The 24,449-nt window shown below is 34.8% G+C and overlaps 1 protein-coding gene across 3 annotated transcripts in view; it reads left to right on the top strand.

Annotated features, from left to right (window-relative positions):
* Positions 1-23,897, top strand: part of CENPC (centromere protein C) — a 70,105-nt gene extending 46,208 nt beyond the window's left edge. For all 3 annotated transcript variants that reach the window (XM_054566810.1, XM_054566808.1, XM_054566809.1), the window contains 7 exons: positions 1,405-1,464; positions 5,457-5,561; positions 6,312-6,440; positions 17,122-17,217; positions 18,904-19,058; positions 22,364-22,454; positions 23,545-23,897. In XM_054566810.1, the coding sequence (XP_054422785.1) occupies positions 1,405-1,464; positions 5,457-5,561; positions 6,312-6,440; positions 17,122-17,217; positions 18,904-19,058; positions 22,364-22,454; positions 23,545-23,615 (707 nt within the window). In that variant the 3' untranslated portion in view covers positions 23,616-23,897. The remainder of the gene's footprint in view (positions 1-1,404; positions 1,465-5,456; positions 5,562-6,311; positions 6,441-17,121; positions 17,218-18,903; positions 19,059-22,363; positions 22,455-23,544) is intronic.
* Positions 23,898-24,449: the final 552 nt, after the last annotated feature.

Genomic DNA, 24,449 nt, shown 5'->3' with positions numbered 1-24,449 from the left:
TCTTGGCATCTCTTAAGACTCCCGCTTGAGTTATCAGCCATTAATGATGCCAAATTATTTTCTATTTCCCTAATTCCTTTATTAAGTAGTTAGCATGCCATAAAAAATAGTTTTTTTCCCCATTCCTCATTTATTTATCCATAATTTAGTTACATTATTATGGACTACTACTGGGTTCCTATTTTATTGATAGGTTGTAATCTTTATCATTTATTCTGATACTCAAATTATGTGATATTTGGTTAGTAGGTATTCTTTAAACTGGTTCTTATGTCCTTTTGTCATGTTTCTGTCATGTTTTGAATACTGTCTTATTTTTTTGGCATAGGATGTTTTAAGGACCCTGTCTTGACTCTGGAACTAGTTATTTCTCTTAAGGAACCGGTTTCTTTTTAGTGGAGGGTGGCATGTAGAAGCTCAAATCTGGGTGCTTGGTATGCTCATTGTTACTGGGGTTTCATTGCTTATAGATTCTTTTAGTGGACTGAGATACAAAATAGATACACATGTATATATTACACACCTATCTATTATATATATCAACACTGTATATGCACAAGCACCTATATCTATTTATGTATTTATATTTAGAAATCATGATTTCATATGAGTGTATCTGATCCCAGTCCATTTTTATAAACTTTTTCTCAGGTAGTGAGAAACCTGGCTCCTATTATCCTCAATATATTTGCTTATTTGCTTTGTTTCTTTTCTCCCATCCAAGTACTAACCAGGCCCAACCATGCTTAGCTTCTGAGATCAGACAAGATCAGGCGCATTCAGACAAGATCATGGCTCATTCAGAAAGATCATGATCTTTCCATCATGAAGGTCAGGCGCGTTCAGGGTGGTATGGCTGTAGATGCTTTGTTTCTTTTCTGCCTCTACCAGCTGCTTCCAAGACCCACTGTTGTGGGAAAATTTTCAAGCAGAGAGACTAGTGTTCTACTTGTTTTAGAGTGGATTGCATGAGAAATTGTTTTTTTTTTTTTGGTTTGGTAACAGTTTTATTGAGATATACTTTATATACCAATTAACTATTGAATTATATACTATAAAATTTAGAACATTATCATTACCCTCCAAAAGAAATTGTACACTCTTCAGAGGCACCTTCCCTTCCACCTATTTTAGAACTTTAAAGATCTTAGATTATATTATTAACATATTGTTAATTATTATACCCTGCATTTTTATCCACTCGGTGACTTATTTCATCTAAGTCCATGAGGAATAGAAAATTTGTACTTTATTTTTAACTCTTTTGCTCATTAGATATATTTATTGTACCAAAATCTAGAGAAATGTTACACTGTCTTTCATTAGTCTTTATTCCTTAACAGTGAAAAGCAGGAGTAATAAAATGCATTGTCAGGTAAAATTTTTATCTTTTGCATTTTGCAGATAACTCAAGAGTAAAAAGATCTGAAGTAACACAAGAGAACAAAATACATCACAAATTAGGTAAGATTATTTCTGTCTTTTAATGTTTTCGTATTATAAAACCTCTGTTTCTAAATATAACTTAGTTTTTCTCAAGCAGAGGGAAGTATTATTTGGATTGGTTGGCAGATAAATCAAAACTACTTATTTAGTTTTCATGAATTTCATAGTAAATTGTCACAAGCCACTGAGTTTCTTTATTGTCAATATGTAAATCCGTCATAATAAAGAACATGATCCCACGTAGGCTAAGAATCTAGAATGGAGAATTCTATAAAATATAGCTACTAGGTAGATGGTATCCCTGACAACTACTCTTCCCATTTTTATCCAGTTCACTCCTAACTAAAGCAATAGGTAAAATAGCTACGTAGTAGTAGCCTGGGAGATAGACTCCCTGGAGAGGTCTATGTGAGGATTAAAACTCTATAGTTCCTCCACAAAGAGATATTTGCCAGTCAAGATTCATGGGACCTCCCACCTTTGTGGAATTGGAGTGGCTTTTTATGTTTTTCCCTGTACTTGAGGCTGTGCTTGCTCCTTTGCTTGTACCTGACTTGAAACAGTAGGGCTGTCCCTAATTGCTTCAGTCACAAACTCACATCTCAGTACTTTGAAAACCCATCTGAAGAGAGACTGCTATTCCTTGCAGTGCTTAGTGCTTGTCTTGGAGTGGAATAATGACTAGAGTCAGGAATAGGTAAACAAAAGAAAAAATGTTCCTGGGCAGGGGCTCCAGCATTATCTCTAACAACAGTAGGCAACTTCTGGTGAGCTAGAACTTTTATAGTAGATGGATAACAGTTAACAAAGAAATATGAGCACTTTCAGAAGTTTAGTTATGGCATAGAAGACTTCCTGGTACTAAAATATCATAATTTTTCAGTTTAAAAGGTCAGCAAATGAACTGAAAGTAAAGATAGTCACATTGAGAGCTCAGTAGCTGGTGTTGACTTGGAAGAAATTCCTCAGAGGAGAAGTATTATCTATGACAAAAAAAGATATCCAATGAAAAACATGGAGACAATAGACAGAACATGCAAATTATAAAATCTCTAGAAAAAAGGAAACTTCCTGGATTAAATATAAGTTTGAATCTGCAGTTTGAATGACTTTACCAACTGGCAGACAGAATTATTGAAAAAGATATACCTCTACACATAAAGTGAATAAAATTCCTGAATTTTAAGGATAAAGGAAAATTTCCATGCAGGAAGAAAAAAAGTTAAATGACTAGCACTGCCCATCTGTGTAATACTGGGAGAATAAAGTAGCATCTACTGTCTACTTTCAGAAATGTATTACCATCCATTTAATTTTATACCTACCCAAGATACCTTTCTTTCTGATAGTTGTTTTCCAGATAATACAAGATGAATTTAGTATCCTTCATGTAAAATACCCATGTTGGATATTCTAACCAAGTGTCATGTAAATCAGAATTGAGTCCAAAGAGAGGAAAGGGTACTGGGGCATGAATCTTGAAATATATGTGGTTAAATTTAAATAATGTGTACTTGTTTTCTATTGCTATGTACTAAATTAAAACAAATTTAGTGGCTTAGGCAACACGTATTTATTATCCCATGATTCCTGTGGACTAGGAGTCCAGGCACAGATTAGCTGGGTCCTCTGTTTGAGGGTTTCACAGACTGCATTTAAAAGTCTCAGCCTGGGCTGTAGTCTCATTTGAGGCGGAGTCGTTTTCCAAGCTCACGTGCTTGTTGGTACAATTTGGCTCTGTAAAATTGTAGGACTGAGGTATCTGTTTTCTTGTTGTTTGTCAGCCACGGGCCACTATTTTTAGCTTCTAGAAGCCACCTGCAGTTTCTTGACAGATGACTGTTTTCATAGGTCCTTCCACAGTAGGCAGTTAGCTTCTTCAAACTCACCAAGGAAGAATTTCTCTTTGCTTCTGCTAGATAGTGCCTTATATGTGTATCATACACTGTCAGGTAAATAATCATAATGTAATCACAGGAGTGACTTCCCACCACCTTTGCCATATGCCGTTGTTGAGAAGAAAGTCATAGGTTTCACATGCATCCTAAGGGAGCAGATTATACAATGGCCTGACTGAACGCTAGTTACCTTAGGGTGTGTTTACTACTTGATGCTAATGTAATTTGGGATTGATAAGTGATAAGTAAGGCCTTTTGTAATAATACTTTGAAATCCAGACCATGTTAAAAGTTGGTATGGTGGGGAGGAAAATAGGAGCAGAAAAGGGGTAATAAAAGTACAGTAGTCTATTCTTACTCACAGTTTCAGTTATATGTCATCAACCATGGTTTGAAAGTATTACATGTACATTTTCAGAAATAGCTCATAAGTTTTAAATTGCCTGCCACTCTTGAGTAGTGTGATGCAATCTCCTGTAATCCTGCTTCATCCCATCCGAGATGTGAATCATCCCTTTGTTCAGTATATCCACACTGTATACCTTACCTGGGTTAGTTATTTAGTACCTATCAGAGTTATCAGATCTACTGCTGCGGCTTTGCAGTGCTTATGTCCAAGTAACCCTTATTTTACTACTAATGGCTTCAAAGTGCAAGAGTAGCGATGCTGGCAATTTGGATATGCCAAAGAGAAGCCGTAAAGGGCTTCCTTCAAGTGAAAAGGTGTGTATGTATAGGAAAAAACAATAGTATATATAGTGTTTAGTACTATTCGCAGTTTCAGGCATCTGCTTGGGGATCCGGGAGCATATCCCTGGTGGAAAAGGGGGGACTACTGAAGTCTATAAGTTTCATTTTGCCAAATGATAAAAAAGAGAGGATAGCATGTCTTGGTAAGGACTATAATTTTTTATATAATCATTAAAAAAAAGTTTGATTTTTTGAGTGTCAGGAATGGGAGTGAAAAAGCATAGCACAACTTTGAAGTGACTGAGAGGGGAGAAAAGAAATGGTCATTAGATCAAATCAATAAAAATTAGCAGAATCACTAATACAACTTTTAAATATGAAGATGGAAGGAATAAAAGGAAGCTTGTTACAATAAGTATGAATGGATTGAATTCCTCTAATAAGATAGAGACTTTCCATTTGGTTAAATAATACAAATCGACCTATATGTTTACAAGAAACACTTAAAACAAGTTTTAAAATAAAAGGTTGTCAAAGAATTAGGTAGGCTAATGTAAACAAAACTAGTGCAATTTTATATTAGGCAAAGTGGAATTTAAGGTTAAAATAAAAGTACTGAACAGGGAAAGGAAGGACATGCAGTGATAACATGAACAATTTATGAAGAAGATAGAAAAATCATAAACTCATATTTACTAGCAACTAAAATGTATTAAGAAATAACTAAGAAAAAGCAAGGAGGTTTTTATTTGAATAATACAGTTAGACTGGGAAATTTTGATAAACCATTTTTAGAATTAGCTTTAGCAAACAAAAACCAATAACATAAGACTTTCATTATATAACCAATTAACTGAGTTTAGAGAACTTTGCTTTGTTCAAATAAAGTGAGTAGATAGGTGTGTTGTACACAAACACATGCACAAATGAGTATCCCAATGTACGCATTTCCTATTATGGAGCATTTAGATGGCTTTCAACTTAATTTTTATTTTTTGTTTCTGTTATAAACAGTACTACCATACATGTTCCTTTACTTATAGCTTTGCCCATTTTTGTGAATATTATTACAAACTCATTTTCTAGAAATGCCATTTGAGTCAAAGAGTATTATAATTATAGGTATTGTCAAATTTGTCTTCAATTACTTTACATTGTTACCTATAAATAGAGTTCTTCTGTACCTTTAACATTGTTAACCCTGTATATTATCAAGTTTTAAATCTTTGCTAACCTAGAAGCCTACTGTTTCATTGGCATTTCTTTAATTATTAGCTCATATGTCTTAAAATTTTGTTGTTGTAGTGTTTTTATCTAGAAGCATTATTAGTGTTCTGGAAGGTAGTGTCAGTCTTTCCACTGCAAAGTATCATTCACCTGAACATTTGTATGGCTACATTTTTGTGTAATATTGTTTTACAGTATTGCCCTCCAACACACCAAATGTGCGCAGGACCAAGAGAACAAGATTGAAACCTTTGGAATACTGGCGAGGGGAGCGAGTAGATTATCAAGAAAGGCAATCGGGTAAAATTTACAATTTAATGCCTGACAAAAAATAATCATGAGGATTACTACAGTTTCTTTATGTATATAATGCATTAAGCACTGTCCTACATATTTACATACATTATCTCATTTAATCATCATCTCCCTGAAATGTGACAAGGGTAGATTGAAATTCAGATTTCTCTAATTACTATAAAGATGCAGATTTCTTTTTCTTTTTGGTAGCAATATAAAGTGTGTGTAGCTTTATAGAGTGTTATTTCTATACTATGTAACAAGGTTGCTAATTGCATAAAATTAAGCATTAAATCAGAACATGTATTTCTACAGAAATGATAGAGGGTGGGTAAGAAAGTACAGTCAGTGCTATTTTGAAGTTATTTCTTCTCTTTGACGGATACATCTATGTCAAAGGACTAAAATTCACATGCAGATTATGATAAAGATTTCATTGCTGGCCTTTTGTTTGGTATAAACCTCCACTGATGACAGTTGCTTCAAGCAACAGAAGTCATTTAATCATTTAATCAGTGCTTCTAGATTTGGGATAGTGGAGACATCAGGGAAATGGGTTGGCATTTATTTTATTTGAAGTATTAGCTCTAGAATGTAATAATAGAATGTATTCTTTTGTACTTTGTAAGGAATAATAGAATGTATTCCTTTGTACTTTGTAAGGAAATTGCTGTAATAATTTAAAGGGTTCAGTTATAAAGTTTTCAGTTTCCCAGGTTTGATATTTTTTCTTTTTTTGTTGTTAAATTTCAGGAGGATTTGTGATTGGTGGAATACTGTCCCCTGATACAGTATCATCTAAAAGGAAGGCAAAAGGAGAAACAAACAAAGTGAACAAAATAGTTAATAGGAAAAGGATCTGTCTTGATAATGATGAAAGAAGTATGAACTTATTTCTGAAAGTAACTTTTAGATTATTTTAAAAATAATAGTGCTTTGAAAAGGAGCTCTTTGTGAATTTTGAAATTTATCTATGAAAACTTCTGGTGTGATACATTAGAGTCAATTCACTTAAAAAAAAACCCCTCATCTGAGGATATGTTTATTGATTTTAGAGAGAGAGGATGGGAGGGAGAGGGAAGAAAGAAGGGAAGGAGGGAGCGAGGGAGAGAAGGGGAGAGAGAAAGAGAGAAAGTGAAAGAAACATTGATCACTTGCATCCCAGACACACCCTGACCAGGGATTGAACCTGCAACCTAGGTATGTGCCTTAACCTGGGATTGAACCTGCAACCTTTTCATCTATGGGACAATGCTCCAACTAACTGAGCTATCCACTCTCCAGCCAGTGTGGTAAAATCACTTTTTAATATCCACAGTTTTCCTCAGATTTTAAGTAAACTGAATTTTTTTTTTTAATTTTTAAATTATTTATTTTTCCATTACAGTTGACATTCAATATTATATTGATTTCAGGTGTACAGCATAGGGGTTTAGACATTTATATAACTTAAGAAGTGATCCCCCAGATATGTCTAGCACTCACCTGGCATCATATGTAGTTACTACAATATTATTAACTGTATTCCCTGTGGTGTACTTTACATCCCATGACTATTTTGTAACTGCTAGTTTGTACTTAATCCCTTTCCATTTTTCACCCAGCCCCTCCTCCCACCCCAAACCTGGCAACAGTCTGTTCTCTGTATCTGTGTGAGTCTGTTTCTGTTTTGTTCATTTGTTTTTTTAGATTCCATATATAAATGAAATCATGTGGTATTTGTCTTTCTCTGTCTAACTTATTTCACTTAGTATAATACCCTCTAGGTCTATCCATGGTTGTTGCAAATGGTAAGATTTTATTCTTTTTTACAGCAAAGTAATATTTTATTGTATATAGGTATCACCTCTTTTTTAATCACTTGTATGTCAGTGGAAACATTGGTTGCTTCTGTCTCTTGCCTATTGTAAATAATGCTGCAGTGACCATAGAGGTGCAATATATTTTCAAATTAGTGTTTTGGATTTCGTAGGCTAAATACCCAGAAGTGAAATTGCTAAGTCATAAGGTAGTTATGTTTTTTATTTTTTGAGGAACTTTCATTCTTTGTTCTATAGTGACTGCATCAATTTGCAATCCCACTAACAATACACGAGGATTCTCTTTTCTCCACATTCTTGCCAATATTTATTGTTTGTTAATTATTCTGACAGGTGTAAGATGGTATCTCATTGTGGTTTTAATTTGAAGTTTTTTGATGATTGGTGATATTGAGTTTTTTATGTTTATTGGCCATGTGTATATCCTCATTGGAGAAATGTCTGTTCAGATCCTCTATCTTTAAATTGGGTAGCTTTTTTTTTTTTTTTTTTGCTGTTAAGTTATATGAGTTCTTTATAAATTTTGTGATTAACCATTATTGGATGTATCGTTGGCTGATATCTACTCCCATTCAGTAGGTTGTCTTTTTGTTTGATTGATGGTTTCCTTGGCTGTGCAAAAACTCTTTAGTTTGATGTAGTCCCGATGGTTTATTTTTTGTTTTGTTTTGACTGCTGGAGGAGATGTATCCAAAAATATATTACTAAAGGCAAAGTCTAAGAGTATGCTGCCTATATTTTCTTCTATGAGGTTTATGATTTTGTGTCTTACATTTAAATCTTTGATCCAATTTGAATTTATTCTTGTACATCATACAAGAAAGTGGTGTAGTTTCATTTTTTACGTGTATGTGTCTACTTTCCCCAATGTCATTTATTGAAGAGCCTGTCTTTACTCCGTTTTACATTCTTGCCTTCTATGTCATAGGTTAATAGGCCATATAAGTGTGGGTTTATTTTTGAGCTCTTTATTCTGTTCCATTGGTCCATGTGTCTATTTTTATGCAAGTATCATGCTGCTTTGATCACTATAGCCTTGTAATATAGTTGATACCAGATATTGTGATACCTCCAACTTTGTTCTTCACTCTCAAGATTGCTTTGGCTAGTAGAGATCTTTTGTGGTTATATATATATTTAAATATTATTTGTTCTGGCTCTGTGAAAAATGCCATTGGTATTTTGATAGGAATTATATTGAATCTGTAGATTGCTTTGGGTACTATGGGCTTTTTAATGATGTTAATTCTTTCTGTTCATGAGCACACTATATGCTTCCATTTATTTGCATGTGTTTTAATTTTTTTTCTTCAGTGCCTTACAGTTTATTGAATTCTGGCCTTTTAACTCCTTTGTTAAATTTATTCCTAAGTATTTTATTTTTTAAATGCAGTTGTAAATTGTATTGTTTTTTAAATTCATCTTTCTGATAGTTCCTTATTGGTGTATAAAAAATGCAACCAATTTCTAAATATTAATTTTTATCCTACTAATTTATTGACTTCATTTATCAGTTTTAAAAGTTTTTTTGATAGAATCTGTAGGGTTCTCTATATAGTATCATGTTAATAATGATAGTTTTACTTCCTTTCAAATTTGCCATTTATTTCATTTCTTGTCTGAATGTTGTGGTTAAGACTTTTAATGCTTTGTTGAATAAAAGCAGTGAAAGTTAAGTACCTTGTCTTGTTCCTGACTTTAAGAATAATACTTTCAGCTTTACATTACTGAATATGATGTTAGATGTAGGTTTGTCATATATGACCTTTATTATGTTGAAATGTGGTTCCTCAGTTTTCACTTCACGGAGAGTTTTTGTCATAAATAGATGCTGCATTTTGTCATATGCTCTTTCTGCATCTATTCATACGATTATATGATTTTTATACTATATTTTGTTTATGTAGTGTATCACATTAATTGAGTTGCAGATATTGAATCAACCTAGCATCCCAAGAATAAGCCCACTTGATCAGGGTTTATGATCTTTTTAATGTATTTCTGAATTCAGTTTGTTAATAGTTTGCTGAGGATTTTTCTATCTATGTTCATCATAGATACTGGCCTACAATTCCCTCCCTCCCACCCTCCCTCCCTCCCTCCCGTCCTTGTTTTGGTAATTCTGTTTCTGTTTGTAGTCAGGGTAATACTGGCCTTGTTAAATGAGCTTGTGAACCTTCCCTCAAGTTCTTTGGAATAGTTTGAGAAAGACAGGTATTAATTACTTTATGAATGCCTAGTAAAATTCACCCTTGAAGCCATCTGGTCCATGACTTTTGTTTCTTGGGAGTGTTTTGATTACTGATTCTATTCATTGGTAGCTCTTGATTTAGTCTTGGAAATTGTATGTTTCTAGGAATTTATTCATTCCAGGGTGTCCAATTTGTTGGCATATAATTGTTTGTAATATTTTCTTATAATCTTTTATATTTTTTGGGGTGCCATTTGTCACTTTACTCTTTTATTTCTGATTTTGTTTCAGTCCTTTTTTTTTTTTTTTTCTATCTTGAGTTTTGTTAAAGGTTTCTCAATCTTGTTTATTATCTTTTCAAAGAACCAGTTTCATTGATCTTTTGTATTGCTTTTTTAGACTATTTTATTTCCACTCTGATCTTTATTTTTTCCTTAATTCTACTCACTTTAATTTTTGCTTGTTCTTTTTCTAGTTTCTTAGATGTAAGGTTAGATTGCTTATTTGAGATTTTGTTTCTTGAGGTAAGTGTGTATTGCTGTGAATTTCCCTCATAACTGCCTTGGCTGTGTCCCATAGATTTGAGGTCCATTGTATTTTTTTATTTGTTTGTCAAAGTATTATTTTTAATTCTTCCATAATCTTATTTTTAACCCATTCATTATTTAGTCGCATGTTATAGAGCTTCCATATGTTTGTATTTTCATTTTTCTGCTTATATTTGATTTTTAGTTTCATGAAATTGTGATCAGAGAAGCTGTTTGATTTGATATGATTTCAGTCCTCTTTAATTTATTGATACTTGTTTTGTGGCCTATCATGTAGCCTTTCCTGGAAATTGTTACATGTTCACTTGAAAAGAATGTGTATTCTGCTGCTTAAATTTTTTTTTGTCTAATATGTCATTTAAGACTGCTCTTGTTGATTTTCTGTCTGGATGATCTGTCCATTAATGTTAATGGGGTGTTAAAGTCTTCTACTATTACTGTTTTACTGTCAATCTTACCCTTTATATTTGTCAATATTTGCTTTATATATTTAGGTGCTCTTACATTTGAGTGGGTAAATTTTACAAGCTTATAGCCTCTTGTTGGATTGATTCCTTTATCATTACGAAATATCCTCTTTGTCTTTTGTTTTAAAGTCTATTTTGTCTGATAGAAGTATTGGCACCCTTGCTTTTTTTTTTCATTTTTATTTGCAGGAAATATCTTTTTCCATCCCTTTATTTTTAGTTTGGGGGTTCTTTCCACCTGAAAGGGGTCTCTTGTAGGCAGCATTCGTATAGGTCTTATTTTCTTATCCATTCAGCCCTCCATGTCTTTTGATTAGAGCATGTAATTCCTTTACATTTAAAGTAATTATTGACAGGTATGTAATTATCGTCATTTTATTAATTGTTTTCTGACTGTTTTTGTAGTTCTTCTTTGTCCTTTTTACTCTCTTGTTCTCATCTCTTATATGTTTATTACTTTCTGGTTTTTATTTGTTTGTTTGGATTCCTTTTTATTTCTGGTATGTCTTTTGTGAGTTTTGGGTTGTGGTTACCCTGTGCTGATTTCATGTATACCAAGCTATGTTTATAGCATTCTATCTTAAGGCGATGGTTGCTTAAATTTTAACACATTCTACAATCACTATTATATTTATTTATTTTTTAAGTATATTTTATTGACTATGCTATTACAGCTGTTCCATTGTTTTCTCCTCATTATTCCCCTTAGCCCTGCGCCCCACTCCCACCAACATTCTCTCTCTCTCTCTCTCTATCTCTCTCTCTCTTAGTTCATGTCCATGGGTCATACATATAAGTTCTTTGGCTTCTCTATTTCCTATACTATTCTTAACCTCCCCCTGTCTATCTTGTACCTACCATTTATACTTCTTGTTCCATGTACCTTTTTCCCATTCTCCCCACCCCCCTTCCCACTGATAACCCTCCATGTGATCTCCATTTCTGTGGTTCTGTTCCAGTTCTAGTTGTTTACTTAGTCTGTTTTTGTTTTTGTTTTTTTATGTTCAGTTGTTGATAGTTGTGAGTTTGTTGTCATTTTGCTGTTCATAGTTTTTGATCTTCTTCTTTTTTCTTAGGTAAGTCCCTTTAACATTTCATATAAAAAGGGCTTGGTGATAATGAGCTCCTTTAACTTGACCTTATCTGGGAAGCACTTTATCTGCCCTTCCATTTTAAATGATAACTTTGCTGGAAGATTTCAATACTTCTTTCATTAATCTCAATACTTCTTTCCAGCCCCTTCTTACCTGCAAGGTTTCTTTTGAGAAATCAGCTGATAGTTTTACAGTCTTGTATGTAACTGTCTCCTTTTCCCTTGCTGCTTTTAAGATTCTCTCCTTATCTTTAATCTTGGGTAATATAATTATGATGTGCCTTGGTGTGTGCTTCCTTGGGTCCAACTTCTTTGGGACTCTCTGAGCTTCCTGGATGTCTGGGAAGTCTATTTCATACTTTGCCAGATTGGGGAAGTTTTCTTTCATTATTTTTTCAAGTAGGTTTTTAATTTCTTGCTCTTCCTATTTTCCTTCTGGCACCTCTATGATTCGGATTTTGGAACGTTTAAAGTTGTCCCAGAGGTTCCTAAATCTCTCCCCATTTTTTTGAATTCTTGTTTCTTCATTCTGCTCTGGTTGAATGTTTATCTCTTCCTTCTGTTCCAAATCGTTGATCTCAGTCCTGGTTTCCTTCCCTTCACTGTTGGTTCCCTGTATATTTTTCTTTATTTCACTTTGCATAGCCTTCATTTTTTCCTCTATTTTGTGACCATATTCAATCATTTCTGTGAGCATCCTGATTGCCATTGTTTTGAACTCTGCATCTGATATTTTGGCTATCTCTTCATTGCTTAGTTCTGTTTCTGGAGTTTTGATCTCTTCTTTCATTTGGGCCATATTTCTTTGTCTCGGGGCATCTGTGGTGCTGTAAGGGGCAGAGCCTTAGATACTGTCCAGGGCGGTGCAGCCCACATCACTGCATTGTGGTGCTGTATGTGGGGGAGGGGTCAGAGAGGAAACAGTGCCACTTGCTCAGCTCTTGGCTGGCTTTCAGTCACTTCCCCCACTACCCACAAGCAAATTGGACGCTTTTGGTGCTGATTCCCAGGTGAGTGGGTTTGTGTACATTCTAGGACCCCATGGGTCTCTCCAGTGGACTTTCCTGTGAGGCTGGGAGTTTCTCTCACCACTGCAACCCCCACAGGCTTTTACAGCCAGAGATTTTGAGGCTTTCTTTTCCTGCATTGGAACCCTGCATTGTGCAGCCTGTCTTGCTCCCCTGTTATTCCTTCTGGTTTATCTGCGTGCAAATGTGGGACCACCAGATGCTGTCTAGCCCACCCAGTCCTCCACCTGTTGCTTTGTGGTGCATCCTCTCTACCCTGGCTGCCCATCTCTGCCCCTCCTACCCAGCTGGATGATTGTTTTCTTCTTTAACTCCTTTGTTATCTGACTTCCATACAGTTTGATTTTCTGGCAGTTCTGGTTGTTTTTTGTTTTTAAATTTGTTGTCCTTCTTTTCGTTGTGTGAGGAGGCAAAGTATAACTACTTACGCCTGCATCTTGGCCAGACCAATCACTATTATTTTTCTTTGCTCCTTCCATATTTGTGTTTTAGTCACTATTGTTTACTCTTTTTTTGTGTATTCATGTGTTTTGCCTAATTCATTATTGTAATTATAAATGATTGTTCAACTTTTGCCTTTTAATATTTGCACTAGCTTTTTATTCCCCAATCCTATTTGATGATATGTTCATTGACCTTAGAGAGGGAGAGAGGGAAAGAGGGAAGGAAGAAGGGAGGGAGGGAGGGAGGGAGGGAGGGAGGGAGGGAGGAACGAAGAGAAACATCGATGTGGGAGAGAAACATTAATCAGTTTCCTCCTGTGTGCACCCAGACTGGGTATCAAACCCTCAACCTAAGTGTGTGCCCTGACTGGGAATCAAACCCACAACCTTTTGGTGCCAGGACAGTGCTACAGCCAACTGAGCCAAGTGTCCAGGGCCACACTAGCTTTATAGTACGTCAATTCACTGCTTTTATTACATGTTTGTTTCTGTCAGAATTTTTTCTATTCCATATTTTTTTATTCATATTTTCATTTTTTCATAAGTCCCTTTAACATTTCTTTTAATACTGGGTTGGTGGGGATTAAATTCTTTAGCTTTTCTTGTTTGGGAAGCTCTTTGACTCTCCTTCAATTCTAAATGATAGACTTGCTGGGTAGAGTAGTCTGGGATGGAGGTCCTTGCTGTTCATCAATTTGAATATTTCATGCCACTTCCTTCTGTTCTGAGCTTGGAGGCACCTGGGAGAGGCCATGCTACAAACCAAGGCTAGCTGTCACTGGTGCTGGGCTTTGGGACACTTATCAAGAGATACAAGGCATGTTGACGCCAGCCACTGCTTGTTTGTGGTTTGTGAACCTTTGAGAGATTTTAGTAAAGTTCCAGGAGTGGCTGAGGCCAGTTACTTACATGAAACAACTGCTGAAATAGATTCAGTCTGGGCGTAGGAGTTGGAAGGGTGGGTTCTCAGGGAATCACCAGGGTGTGGTGAATGGTGTTAGCCAGTTAATGGAATCTCAGACTTGGCATCTACTTGCTCCCGCTGGCTGTGTGTGGGGAGGGCCCAACAGAGGAACAGTGGTACCTGATAGCACTTTTGTTTAAGAGTTGCCCCTCCAGTCTTGCCCTGAAACCAGACAATTCAGTTTTCTCCTTGAATGTCCCTGGCACTTTTTGAGCGGCTCTCCTTTCTCTCAAGCTCAGGGCCAGTGTTTGTGAACGAGCGAGTCTGTGCTTGGGGTCGCATGGGTCTCCAGTAGCACTCCATCTCACCCATGCAGAATACTCACTGATGTTCACAGCTAGATATTGTGCGGACTCATTTTTCCAGGCACTGGTGCACCAGATTGGCAAGCAGAGTGTGGGTATGGGACCCCTCCCTTCTCAGGAGGACCTCCATAGCTGAGATATCCTTCCCCATTCACCAGAGTGGGTATGGGTCCAGCCTGTTTCAGGTCTCTGCTCCTCTCACCAGTCTCCATGTGGCTTCTTTTTATATCCTTAGTTACAGGAATTCTTTTCTTGTTTTAATTTCATTTATTTATAAAAATCTTTATTGTATATTTTTCCATTACCATTTAGTCCCCTTACACACCCATCTCCCCCTACAGTCATGACATTGTTGTCTGTGTCCATTAGTCCTTTTTCCTGTTTGCTCAGTCCCTCCATACCCTATCCTCCCTCCTGCCCTAGCTGTCATCCAGCTCTCTACCTGTGAATCTGTCTTTGTTTTTGCATGTTAGTTCAGTTCATTAGATTCCACATATGAGTGAAGTCATATGGTGTTTGGCTTTCTCTGACTGACTTATTTCACTTAGCATAATGTTCTCTCATACTGCCACAGAGGGTAAAATTTTCTTCTTTTTCATGGCTGAGTAGTATTCTATTGTGTAAATGTCCCATCGTTGTTTTATGTACTCATCTGCTAAAGTACACTTGCGCTGCTTCCGTATCTTGGCAATTGTAAATAATGCTGCAGTGAACATAGGGGTGCTTATGTTCTTTCAAATTAGTTTCTGGGTTCTTTTGGATATATTCCTAGAAGTGGGATTGCTGGGTCAAAAGGCAGATCTATTTTTAATTTTTTGATGTATCTCCATACTGCTTTCCACAGTGGCTGCACCAATCTGCATTCCCACCAACAGTGCAAAACAGTTCCCCTTTCTCCATATCCTCGCCAGCACTTGTTGTTTGCTGATTTATTGATGGTTGCCATTCTGACAGGTGTGAGATGGTATCTCACTGTGGTTTGAATTTGTATTTCTCTGATGGTCAGTGACATTGAGCATCTTTTCATATGTCTATTGGCCATCTGTATATCCTCTTTGGAGAAGTGTCTGTTCAAGTCCTTTGCCTATTTTTTAATTGGGTTGTTTGTTTTTTTGGTCTTGTTTTGTAAGTACTTTATAAATGTTGTATATTAACCATTTATCAGATGTATTGGGAAGTATGTTCTCCTATTCTCTGGGTTGTCTTTTTATTTTGTTGATGTTTTCCTTTGCTGTGCAAAAACTTTTTAGTTTGATGTAGTCCCATTTGTTTGTTTATTTTTTCCTTTGCCTGGGGAGATATATCAGATAAAATATTGCAAGAGCAATGTCAGAGATTTCTCTACTTATGCTTTCCTCTAGGATTTTTATGGTTTTGGCTCTAACATTTAAGTCTTTAATCCATTTTAAATTTATTCTTGTGTGTGGTGTAAGAAGGTGGTCTAGTTTCATTTTTCTGCATGTATCTAATTTTCCCAGCACCATTTATTGAATAAACTATCTTTAGCCCATTGTATGTGCTTGCTTCTCTGTTGAATATTAATTGACTATAAAGCTGTGGGTTTATTTCTGGGCTCTCTATTCTGTTCCATTAATCTCTGTGTCTGTTTTTTTTTATGCCAGTACCAGGCGGTTTTGATGACTATGGCCTTGTAACATTAGTTTCATATTAGGTTGCATGATTCCTCCAATTTTGTTCTTAGGATTACTGTTGCTCTGTGGGACCTTTTGTGGTTCCATATAAGTGATTGAAATATTTGTTCTAATTTTCTGAAATCTGTTACTGGAATCTTGATAGGAATTGTATTGAATCTATAGATTGCTTTGGGTAGTATAGGCATTTTAATGATGTTAATTCTTTTGATCCATTAATATGGTATGTGCTTCCACTTATTTGTATCTTCTTCACTTTTTTTCTTCAGTGTCTTGTAATTTTCTATGTACAGGTCTTATATATCCTTAGTTAGGTTTATTCCTAGGTATTTTATTCTTTTTGAAGCAATTGTGAGTGGGATTGTTTCCTTAATTTCCCTTTCTGTTTGTTACTGGTATATAAAAATGCAACTGATTTCTGGATATTGATTTTCCTGCTACTTTGCTGAATTCATTTATCAGTTCTAGTAGTTTCTTGGTAGGAATTCTGTTCAGCTAGGTTTCAGGTGATCCTCCAAGATCGTTGTTCTAAAATTTAGTTTTAATTTTAATGTGTGTATGGGAGGTGGTGAGTATAGCACTTACCTCCCCTGCCACCTTGACCAGAGTCCAAATTGATTTTTTTTAAAAAGAAAAAACAAACATTAATAGCATAGTATAAAAGATTTCCACATGAGTAAATAGCTCTGTGAAATGAAGCTGACCTTTTCAATGCCCAGCTATGGTTAAAATAGACTTTTTGATGACTTCCTTATAAAGTGTATTTGCATACTTCCAGCTCTCTTTGAGAATATGCAAAACCACTTAACTTCCTCATACAGGACTTCATGAGTTGTCATATTATAACAGGTATACATAAAATAAGAAATATAGGATGTTTGTTTCTATATTAAATCATGGTCTTATAGATACTGTTTATCAGAATGGTCATTCATAAATAGGAAGAGATTGTTATGCCTCTGGCAGTTTTCCTTTATAACTTGTCCATAGCTGTATTTTTTTTAATTGAAAAGAATTTTAAGGACATAGTTTATACTTTATTTCTTTTGCAGATAAAAAATTAGTGCTAAATCTGAATATACCTCTGGGAGATCCTTTGCAGCCAACGAGGGTAAAGGACCCAGCAACAAGAAAGATTATTCTCATGGGTAAGATCAAGAATGATATTGAAAATGCTTAATTTAATAGCTAATAACTACAAACTGCTGGCTTGCTGGCTGGCCTCCTTTCTCTTTCCAGCTCTTTCAGAACCAATGCCCAACAGAGGGCCCAATGTCAATAAGCAGCCCATGTGAGGAGTACTCCGGGGGAGCACTGATGGCAGACATCTTTTAGGGGACCTATAGCACCATGCATTTGTCCTCTGAGATGCAAGTGCTACTAACAGGGGTGTTGCATTCCCTGATAGGGTCCAGGTCTTCTTTGACCAGAAGCACACATGGGGACAAGGGCTGTTTATGAGGAACTGTAGCAAGTTAACTGGCAGACACCAGGATACACTCTTACTATGAGACCATGAAGGGATTGTAGGCAGGATTTAGACAGCCTTCTTGGCAGTGAGGTTCCAATAATAATGCCTGGGACGTGAAACCTTTATGGGTGAGTAGCAAGTGCGCCAAGCAGCCAAATAAATGCCACACTTAACCTTAGGGTTGGCACAATGTCATAGAAGCCTCCTGCTGTGTTGAGTACGCTTTAAAAGTTAATGTCTTGGCTGACCATGGGAGGTCGTCCCAAAGAATGTGCGTAGTGTGGTATGGGATTAAGTAGGGGACACTCACATATTTACCAACCAGACAGCATTTATGTATAGGAAATATTTAAAAGTTTTAATAACTGTTGTGACTATTTCCATGAGTACCAAAGACTTATTTATCCTAAGTCATTGGACAAATAAGTCAAACCAGAGAGGCTGTAATAGTATTCACACTTAAAATTTTCACTGTGAAATGGGTCCCATTTGAATTCTTAAATAACAAAGTTATTTCTATATTCATATTGTTCATTTGGTAGCAGAGGTAGAAGTACAGAGAATTTTGGTTAGTATCGTGTCTTAACTAAAAACATTGTTGTGTGTTGTTAGGAGTTCATCACTTTTTGTCTGTTTTCTTGAGTATGTATATTTTCTACATTCTGTAAAGTAGGATTACTAGCATTCCCAAATATCCAAAGAAAGTCACAAACTGATGATAGAAGAATGTATTAATTGCAGAAGTGGAAAGGTGTAGAAGTAAAAAGAAACTCAAAAGGGAATTAGTAATTTGTGAGTAACAGAACTCTGGTTACTTAGAGCCTTTATCTGATAAATAAAAATCTTGTTATATAATAATTAGTCAAATAAACACAAAGGAATATATTGACGTGAAGATGAAACATTTGTATTGTGGGCCATGTTAAACTTTTTAAATATATGGAAGTCTTTCTTATCTCTTAGCTACTTTTGTTTTTCATTTGAGCTTTAATAGAAATAACAGTAATACTGCTGTTATTAATAGCTAAGACTTAACTAATGTTTATTTTGTGCCAGCATTTTAATACTTCACACAAATTAACTCATTTGATATTTATAACTCTGACATAGATAAGCTATTACTATTTTACAGAAAAGAAAATGTAGGCACAGAGAAAGGATAAGTAACTTGGCTAAGGTTACACAGCTTGTAATACAGAATTTGACATCTGGCATTCTAGCTCCAAAATCAATGATCTGAATCACTTTTGACTTTCTAAGGCAGGTTTATATGTGGAATGACTATTGTAATTATGTGTCTGTATGTTATAGTACTGAGCAATGTCATTGCTATTGCTTTATATTTATGTTATTTTTCCCTTAGATATTTTAAGGCCACGAGACACATATCAATTTTCAGTTGAACAAGCTGAGTTGAAAGTATATAAAACATTGGATACACCCCTTTTTTCTACTGGAAAATTGATATTAGGGCCACATCAAGAAAAAGGAAAGCAGCATGTTGGCCTGGATACATTGGTGAGTATATTTCTCTATATATTTATGTTTTGCTACTGGTATATTTCTCTTTTATTGGACATGATGAGACATTAAACAGGCATTAAACCCTGTACTCGTTACATTTTGACAAGAAAATAATGTTTCATCACTAGGTACTTGCTTGGGACTCAGTCATACTTGCTAGAACTTGTATGAGTCATGACACCTCCCCACCCGTCCCACCAAGAGAAAATGCTTCATTGTTCATTACTCGTTGGTTTTGGCACTGAATTAATGATGAGTAGTACCGAGGCACTACTTTTATGGGTTTTTGAAAAACAAATAAAAGAAGGATAAGATGGAGAACTAGCATAGTTCAATAACTGTTTTCTTCTAATTTAGTGCTAGATATTCTCTATCAGAGAGAAAGAGAGAGAGAGAAACAGTAGTAGATTTATTAAAATCAGTTCACACAAAAACTAACAAATTGACTATGGGAACTTTCCTAGAAGACAAGAAGAGATTAAGAAGTAAAAAAATTTAAAAGTTAAGTGATGTGAAAACAGGAAAAAAGCAGAAGAGAGAAAGAAACCAAATGAGCAATGTTTGAAATTTAGAAATTTAGAAATATTTGAAAATTAGACAACGAATGTCATTTTGACAAGTACGGTAAATAAAGGGAAATAATTAAACATTTTGTCTTTTTTGTATAAGCCATACTATTAGTTAACTAAATAATAGATGAGGGGAAATTTGTCCTTGTTAGAAATATTTCAAGTAGTAAATGAAGAAGGAATTTTAGAATGAAATATTACTATTTTGCAATAATGGATAAACTATTGGATCTAGGCATTGAGCATCGGTGTCTGCTAACGACTAAAAAGAATACAACCAGATATTATGTGCCTCCTGATGGAAGACTACAATATTATCTATAAGTATTATTGCTCACTCCACCTCCTTAAAAAAACAAAGAAGGAAAGAAATCCCACCTGAATATTATCAGATGTGTAGATCTACCAACTTATAGCAAATAAAGGATAGCAGACCTTTCAAATGATACTCTGAGCTTGTAATCAGCAAAATCCAGCTATGCAAAGATTTTTTTATACAAAGTTTTCTGCTTTAGTTCTCTAACAATTAAGCTGCAAGGAATAAAAAAGACAGAACAAGGAGAAACCTATAGACTAGGCTTTCTCTACCATAACCCTATTGACGTTTTGGTCTGGATAATTCTTTGTTGTTGTGGTGGGGAGAGGGGAGTTATCCTTTGCATTGTAGGATGTTTAGAATTATCCCTGGCCTCTACCCAATCGAATCTAATAGTAGCCTTCTAGTTGTGTAAATAAAAAATGTCCCCAGGCATTGCCAATTGTCCCCTGAGGGGCAAAATTCACCCAAACTGAGAACCACTGTAGACTGAGTTATTTAAGACTCTTACTTGGATCCTGATTCAAACAAACCCTAAAATTATGATTTTTAAGAGATAATTGGAAATTTGAAAACTGACTAGGTATTTGATATAAACTATTCATTTATTTTTAGGTGTGATGGCAGTGGTGTGGTCATGTTGTATAGAAGCACATGATTTTCCAGTACATATTGAAATATTTACAGGTGTTTTATGGTTCAGGGCATTTCAAAATAATATGAAGTGGGGGAAGTAGAGAGACTCTGAAGGACTGATTATTGGTATTAGATATTTATAGAAATTCATCTTTCTATTATGTATTTCAAAAGCCTTCTTAGTAAATTGTTTGCAAAAATGGGAAGTGGTGTGCTTAGAGAGCCATACTGAGTAATAAGGGAAAAACACCTGTAAAAATATGCTTGACTTTCTGGGTAGTATTGTTTGTTACCATTTGTCTTTTAAGTTGAGGCAAATTATTTTTAGATGTAATAAAAATACCTGTTTTATTAAATTATAAAACCACCTTTAGAACCACTTCAAGAGCTCTTTTCCCAACTAGGGAATTAGTATATGTAGTAGTTAAGAACATGAATTTTGGAATTAAAGTGCCTGAGTTCAAATCCCAACTCTGCCATTTACATTGTGACCTTGGAAAGTTACACCCTTCTGAGCCTCATTTTCTTCATCTGTGAAAATTATTAAAATAGTACCAGTTTCAGCAGCAGGTACGTACATTAAATGAATAAAAACAAAACAGAACAGTGGCTGGTGTGAAGTATGTGCTATATAAGTGCTAGCTGGTATTGTTTTTCTGGTATTTTAGGTTAATTTTATAAAATGGTAAAAAAAAAAAAAAAGGAAGAAGAAGAAGGAGGAATAATTGTCTATGGGAAGATATTTTTGATGGCAGAATCTCAAAATTTGAGTCTCAGTGTTTAAAGGCTTTACATCTTTTATTTCGTTGCCCCCAAAACAGATCATTGTCAGATAGTTCCATGTATGAAATATAAAATTTGCTACATTTGAATATGGAAGCCTGTATGACCAAGAGTTAGATTTATCTTCTTTTACTTTCTTAATGTTGATGCTTATTTAAATGTATGATTTTATTTTATATTTTTGCTTTTTGTTCTCTCTCTGATTCATTAGTCAGATAGTTACATGTCCCAAGCATGTAACTTTTAAAGAAGTTACATGATACCTAGCTATTTTTCTAATATAGTTAAGTGGTCTTCTTTCTTAGTGGTTTCGAAGTTTCATAAGCCAATAAATAATAAGGAAGAATAAAATTTCTTTTGTGTTTTCTATTGCTGTTTTAACAACTTACAACAAATTTAGTGACTTAAAATGTACGCTAGAAGTCTGGTGGGCTGGGCTGAGTACTCTGTTTATCTTATCACAAGGCTAGAATCAAGATGTTGGGAAATCTTATTTCTTTCTCGAGGCTCTTAAGATGAATCTGCTTTCAAATTCTCTCAAGTAGTTGGCAGAATTCAGTTTCATGTGGTTGTAGGGCTGTGGTTCCCTTTTCTTCACTGACTGTTGGCCAGGATGTCATTCTCAGCTTTTAGAAGTAGCCTACATTCCTTGGCTCGTGGCCCTCTTATCCTCAGTGCTAGCAACACCACAGATCCTTCTCATGCTTTAAATTTCCTTGACTTCTCCTCTACCTCATCTCTCTTCTTCCAGCAGGAGAAATTCTCCATCTTTAAGGGTTTATGCTATTAGTTTGGGTTTATCTAGGTAATCCAGGATAATCTCCTCATCTGGAGGTCCCTTTTGCTATATATACCATAACAAATTCTGAAGATTTAGCATATGGACATCTTTCAAAGGCAATTGTTCTGCCTACCACCTTTATTGTAAATTTCTTTGGAGTATAGTTGTTGTAATGGTTCAATTTGAAATGAGATTTTAATTTTTAATTTTACAGGTTTTTTATGTTAACTTTGGTGACCTTTTATGTACCTTACATGAAACACCTTATATAATAACAACGGGAGATTCGTTTTATGTTCCTTCAGGTAAGAATAATTAAAGACATTTTCTTTCACATGGTTAAATATTTATATAGTTGCTCATGAGCACCATAAAAATGAAAGCCATAGTGGTCAAAATGAAGCATGATGTAACTCATGCCAAAAAAGTTTGGTACTTTAAAAAGAAATTTTTTTTTTTTGTTATTAGGTAAGTATTTTGCATTTTGATGCATGAAAATTGAACAAGAGTTGTTTAGTATATTGCCGAATATAAAAATATCTAGTCAGAAAATATGTGGTTTTATCCAGGGCGCAGGGAAAATTATTTTCCTTGTATTATCTCTAAGATATTAGGTAGTCGAACAATTTTAGTAGGTTATTTTAAACATATAGAATAATATGCTTATCAGCTACTGAAGAACACATCTTTGGATATAGGAATTTTTATTTTTCCTTTGTTCATTAATTCATTCCTTCAACAATTGTAACTGAGAGTCTATCAAGTGTAACTCTAAGAAGGTGGGACACATAACAAAACAGGCAAAATTCCTGTCCTCATGGAGCTTACATTCTAATGACAATAACAACTTTGTATAGTCTTTTGTATGTGTCCAAACTATTATGAATGCTTTACATTTATTAACTTAATATACATTAATTTCTAATATATAGGAAGTCACCATATGGTACTCAGTGCTATAAATCTTCTTTTGGTGGGCTGTTAATCTGTATTTAGGTTTCGCTGTTATTACCTAATTTATTTAAGAGTAACATTTGCCTTTATGTTTACAACTTTGAGATTTTATTTTACCTTTTGTACTTACTTATATATACACATATGTCTGATTTAGGAGAACCCACAGTAGTTCCAAAGACCTAATAACCATTGGGTTAAGAGAGATTTTCTTTCCCTGTACCCTTGTCTAATTCATCTTTGCGTTCATGAAGAATGAAGTGCAATTCCCATTCTTTGAAGCTTTATGTGGATCACAGGTGGTGGTTATTAAATAAGAAGGTAGTTTGGGTTAGATTACTTGATTTTTGGTACTATATACTTTAATTGCCTTAGTGATGGTTAAGGAAATATCTTACAGAAATAATTTTTAATATTATTTTCTTATCCCTTTACTTCTAGGTAACTATTACAACATCAAAAATCTCCTGAATGAGGAAAGTGTTCTTCTTTTTACTCAAATAAAAAGATGAAAGATGAAGCAAAATTTAAATATGTGTGCTATATATACACACATGCCTATACATACATAATAGTTTATGCACTTGGGACAATTAATTTGTAATTATTAGTGATGTTTTAAAATAAAAATTTTATTTAGTTTTGTGTGTACTTGTATCTGATAAATATCTCAAACTCCTATATGCATCTTGTAATTTTCCATGAATATGCACAGAACATGTAGAGATGCCCATATTCTAAGTATTTTAATAACATAGAATACTCAAATCACTGTTCCCACAGTGAAATATAGGACATTTTTCATTGTTAGAAGAGATCTTATTAATGTGTCCATTCATTTAAAACATCTTTTCCAAATACTAGGTTTAAGTCACTGATCAAAATAATCCAATAATAGAGAACTGTGGTAAATGGCACATCTGTATTAATTTCGTAGGGCTTTTGTAACACTGGGTGGCTTAAAACAAAATATTATTGTTTCACAGTGTTGGAGGTTAGAAGTCTGAAATCAATGTGTTAGCAGGGCCATGCTCTCTCTGAAACCTGCAGATTTCACAATATTGCTTCTGTTTAGAACCTATCTTTCTGTTAACAAGAGAGTCATTGTGAAATATCATTACAGAATGACTCAAGCTTTCTTCTTAATATTGAACTAAAGATAGAGGAAACAACCTAGGTGTCCATCAAGAGGAAAACAAAGTGATATTTTCATATGGAATACCACTCAGCAATAAAACACATTTCTAATAGAAAAACTGTGTACAGACTGATACACACACCACTGCACCAGAGTGGGGAGGGAGCTGGAGGGCTGGGTGAAAAAGGTGAGAGTTAAGAAGTACAAA

This window comes from Pteronotus mesoamericanus, unplaced genomic scaffold (genome assembly GCF_021234165.1).
Source record: "Pteronotus mesoamericanus isolate MK-2021 breed Mesoamerican mustached bat unplaced genomic scaffold, CSHL_Meso_final contig_180, whole genome shotgun sequence".
Classification (NCBI taxonomy): domain Eukaryota; kingdom Metazoa; phylum Chordata; class Mammalia; order Chiroptera; family Mormoopidae; genus Pteronotus; species Pteronotus mesoamericanus.
Note: the sequence above shows the minus strand (reverse complement) of the source record. Positions and strands in the feature narration are given on the sequence as shown.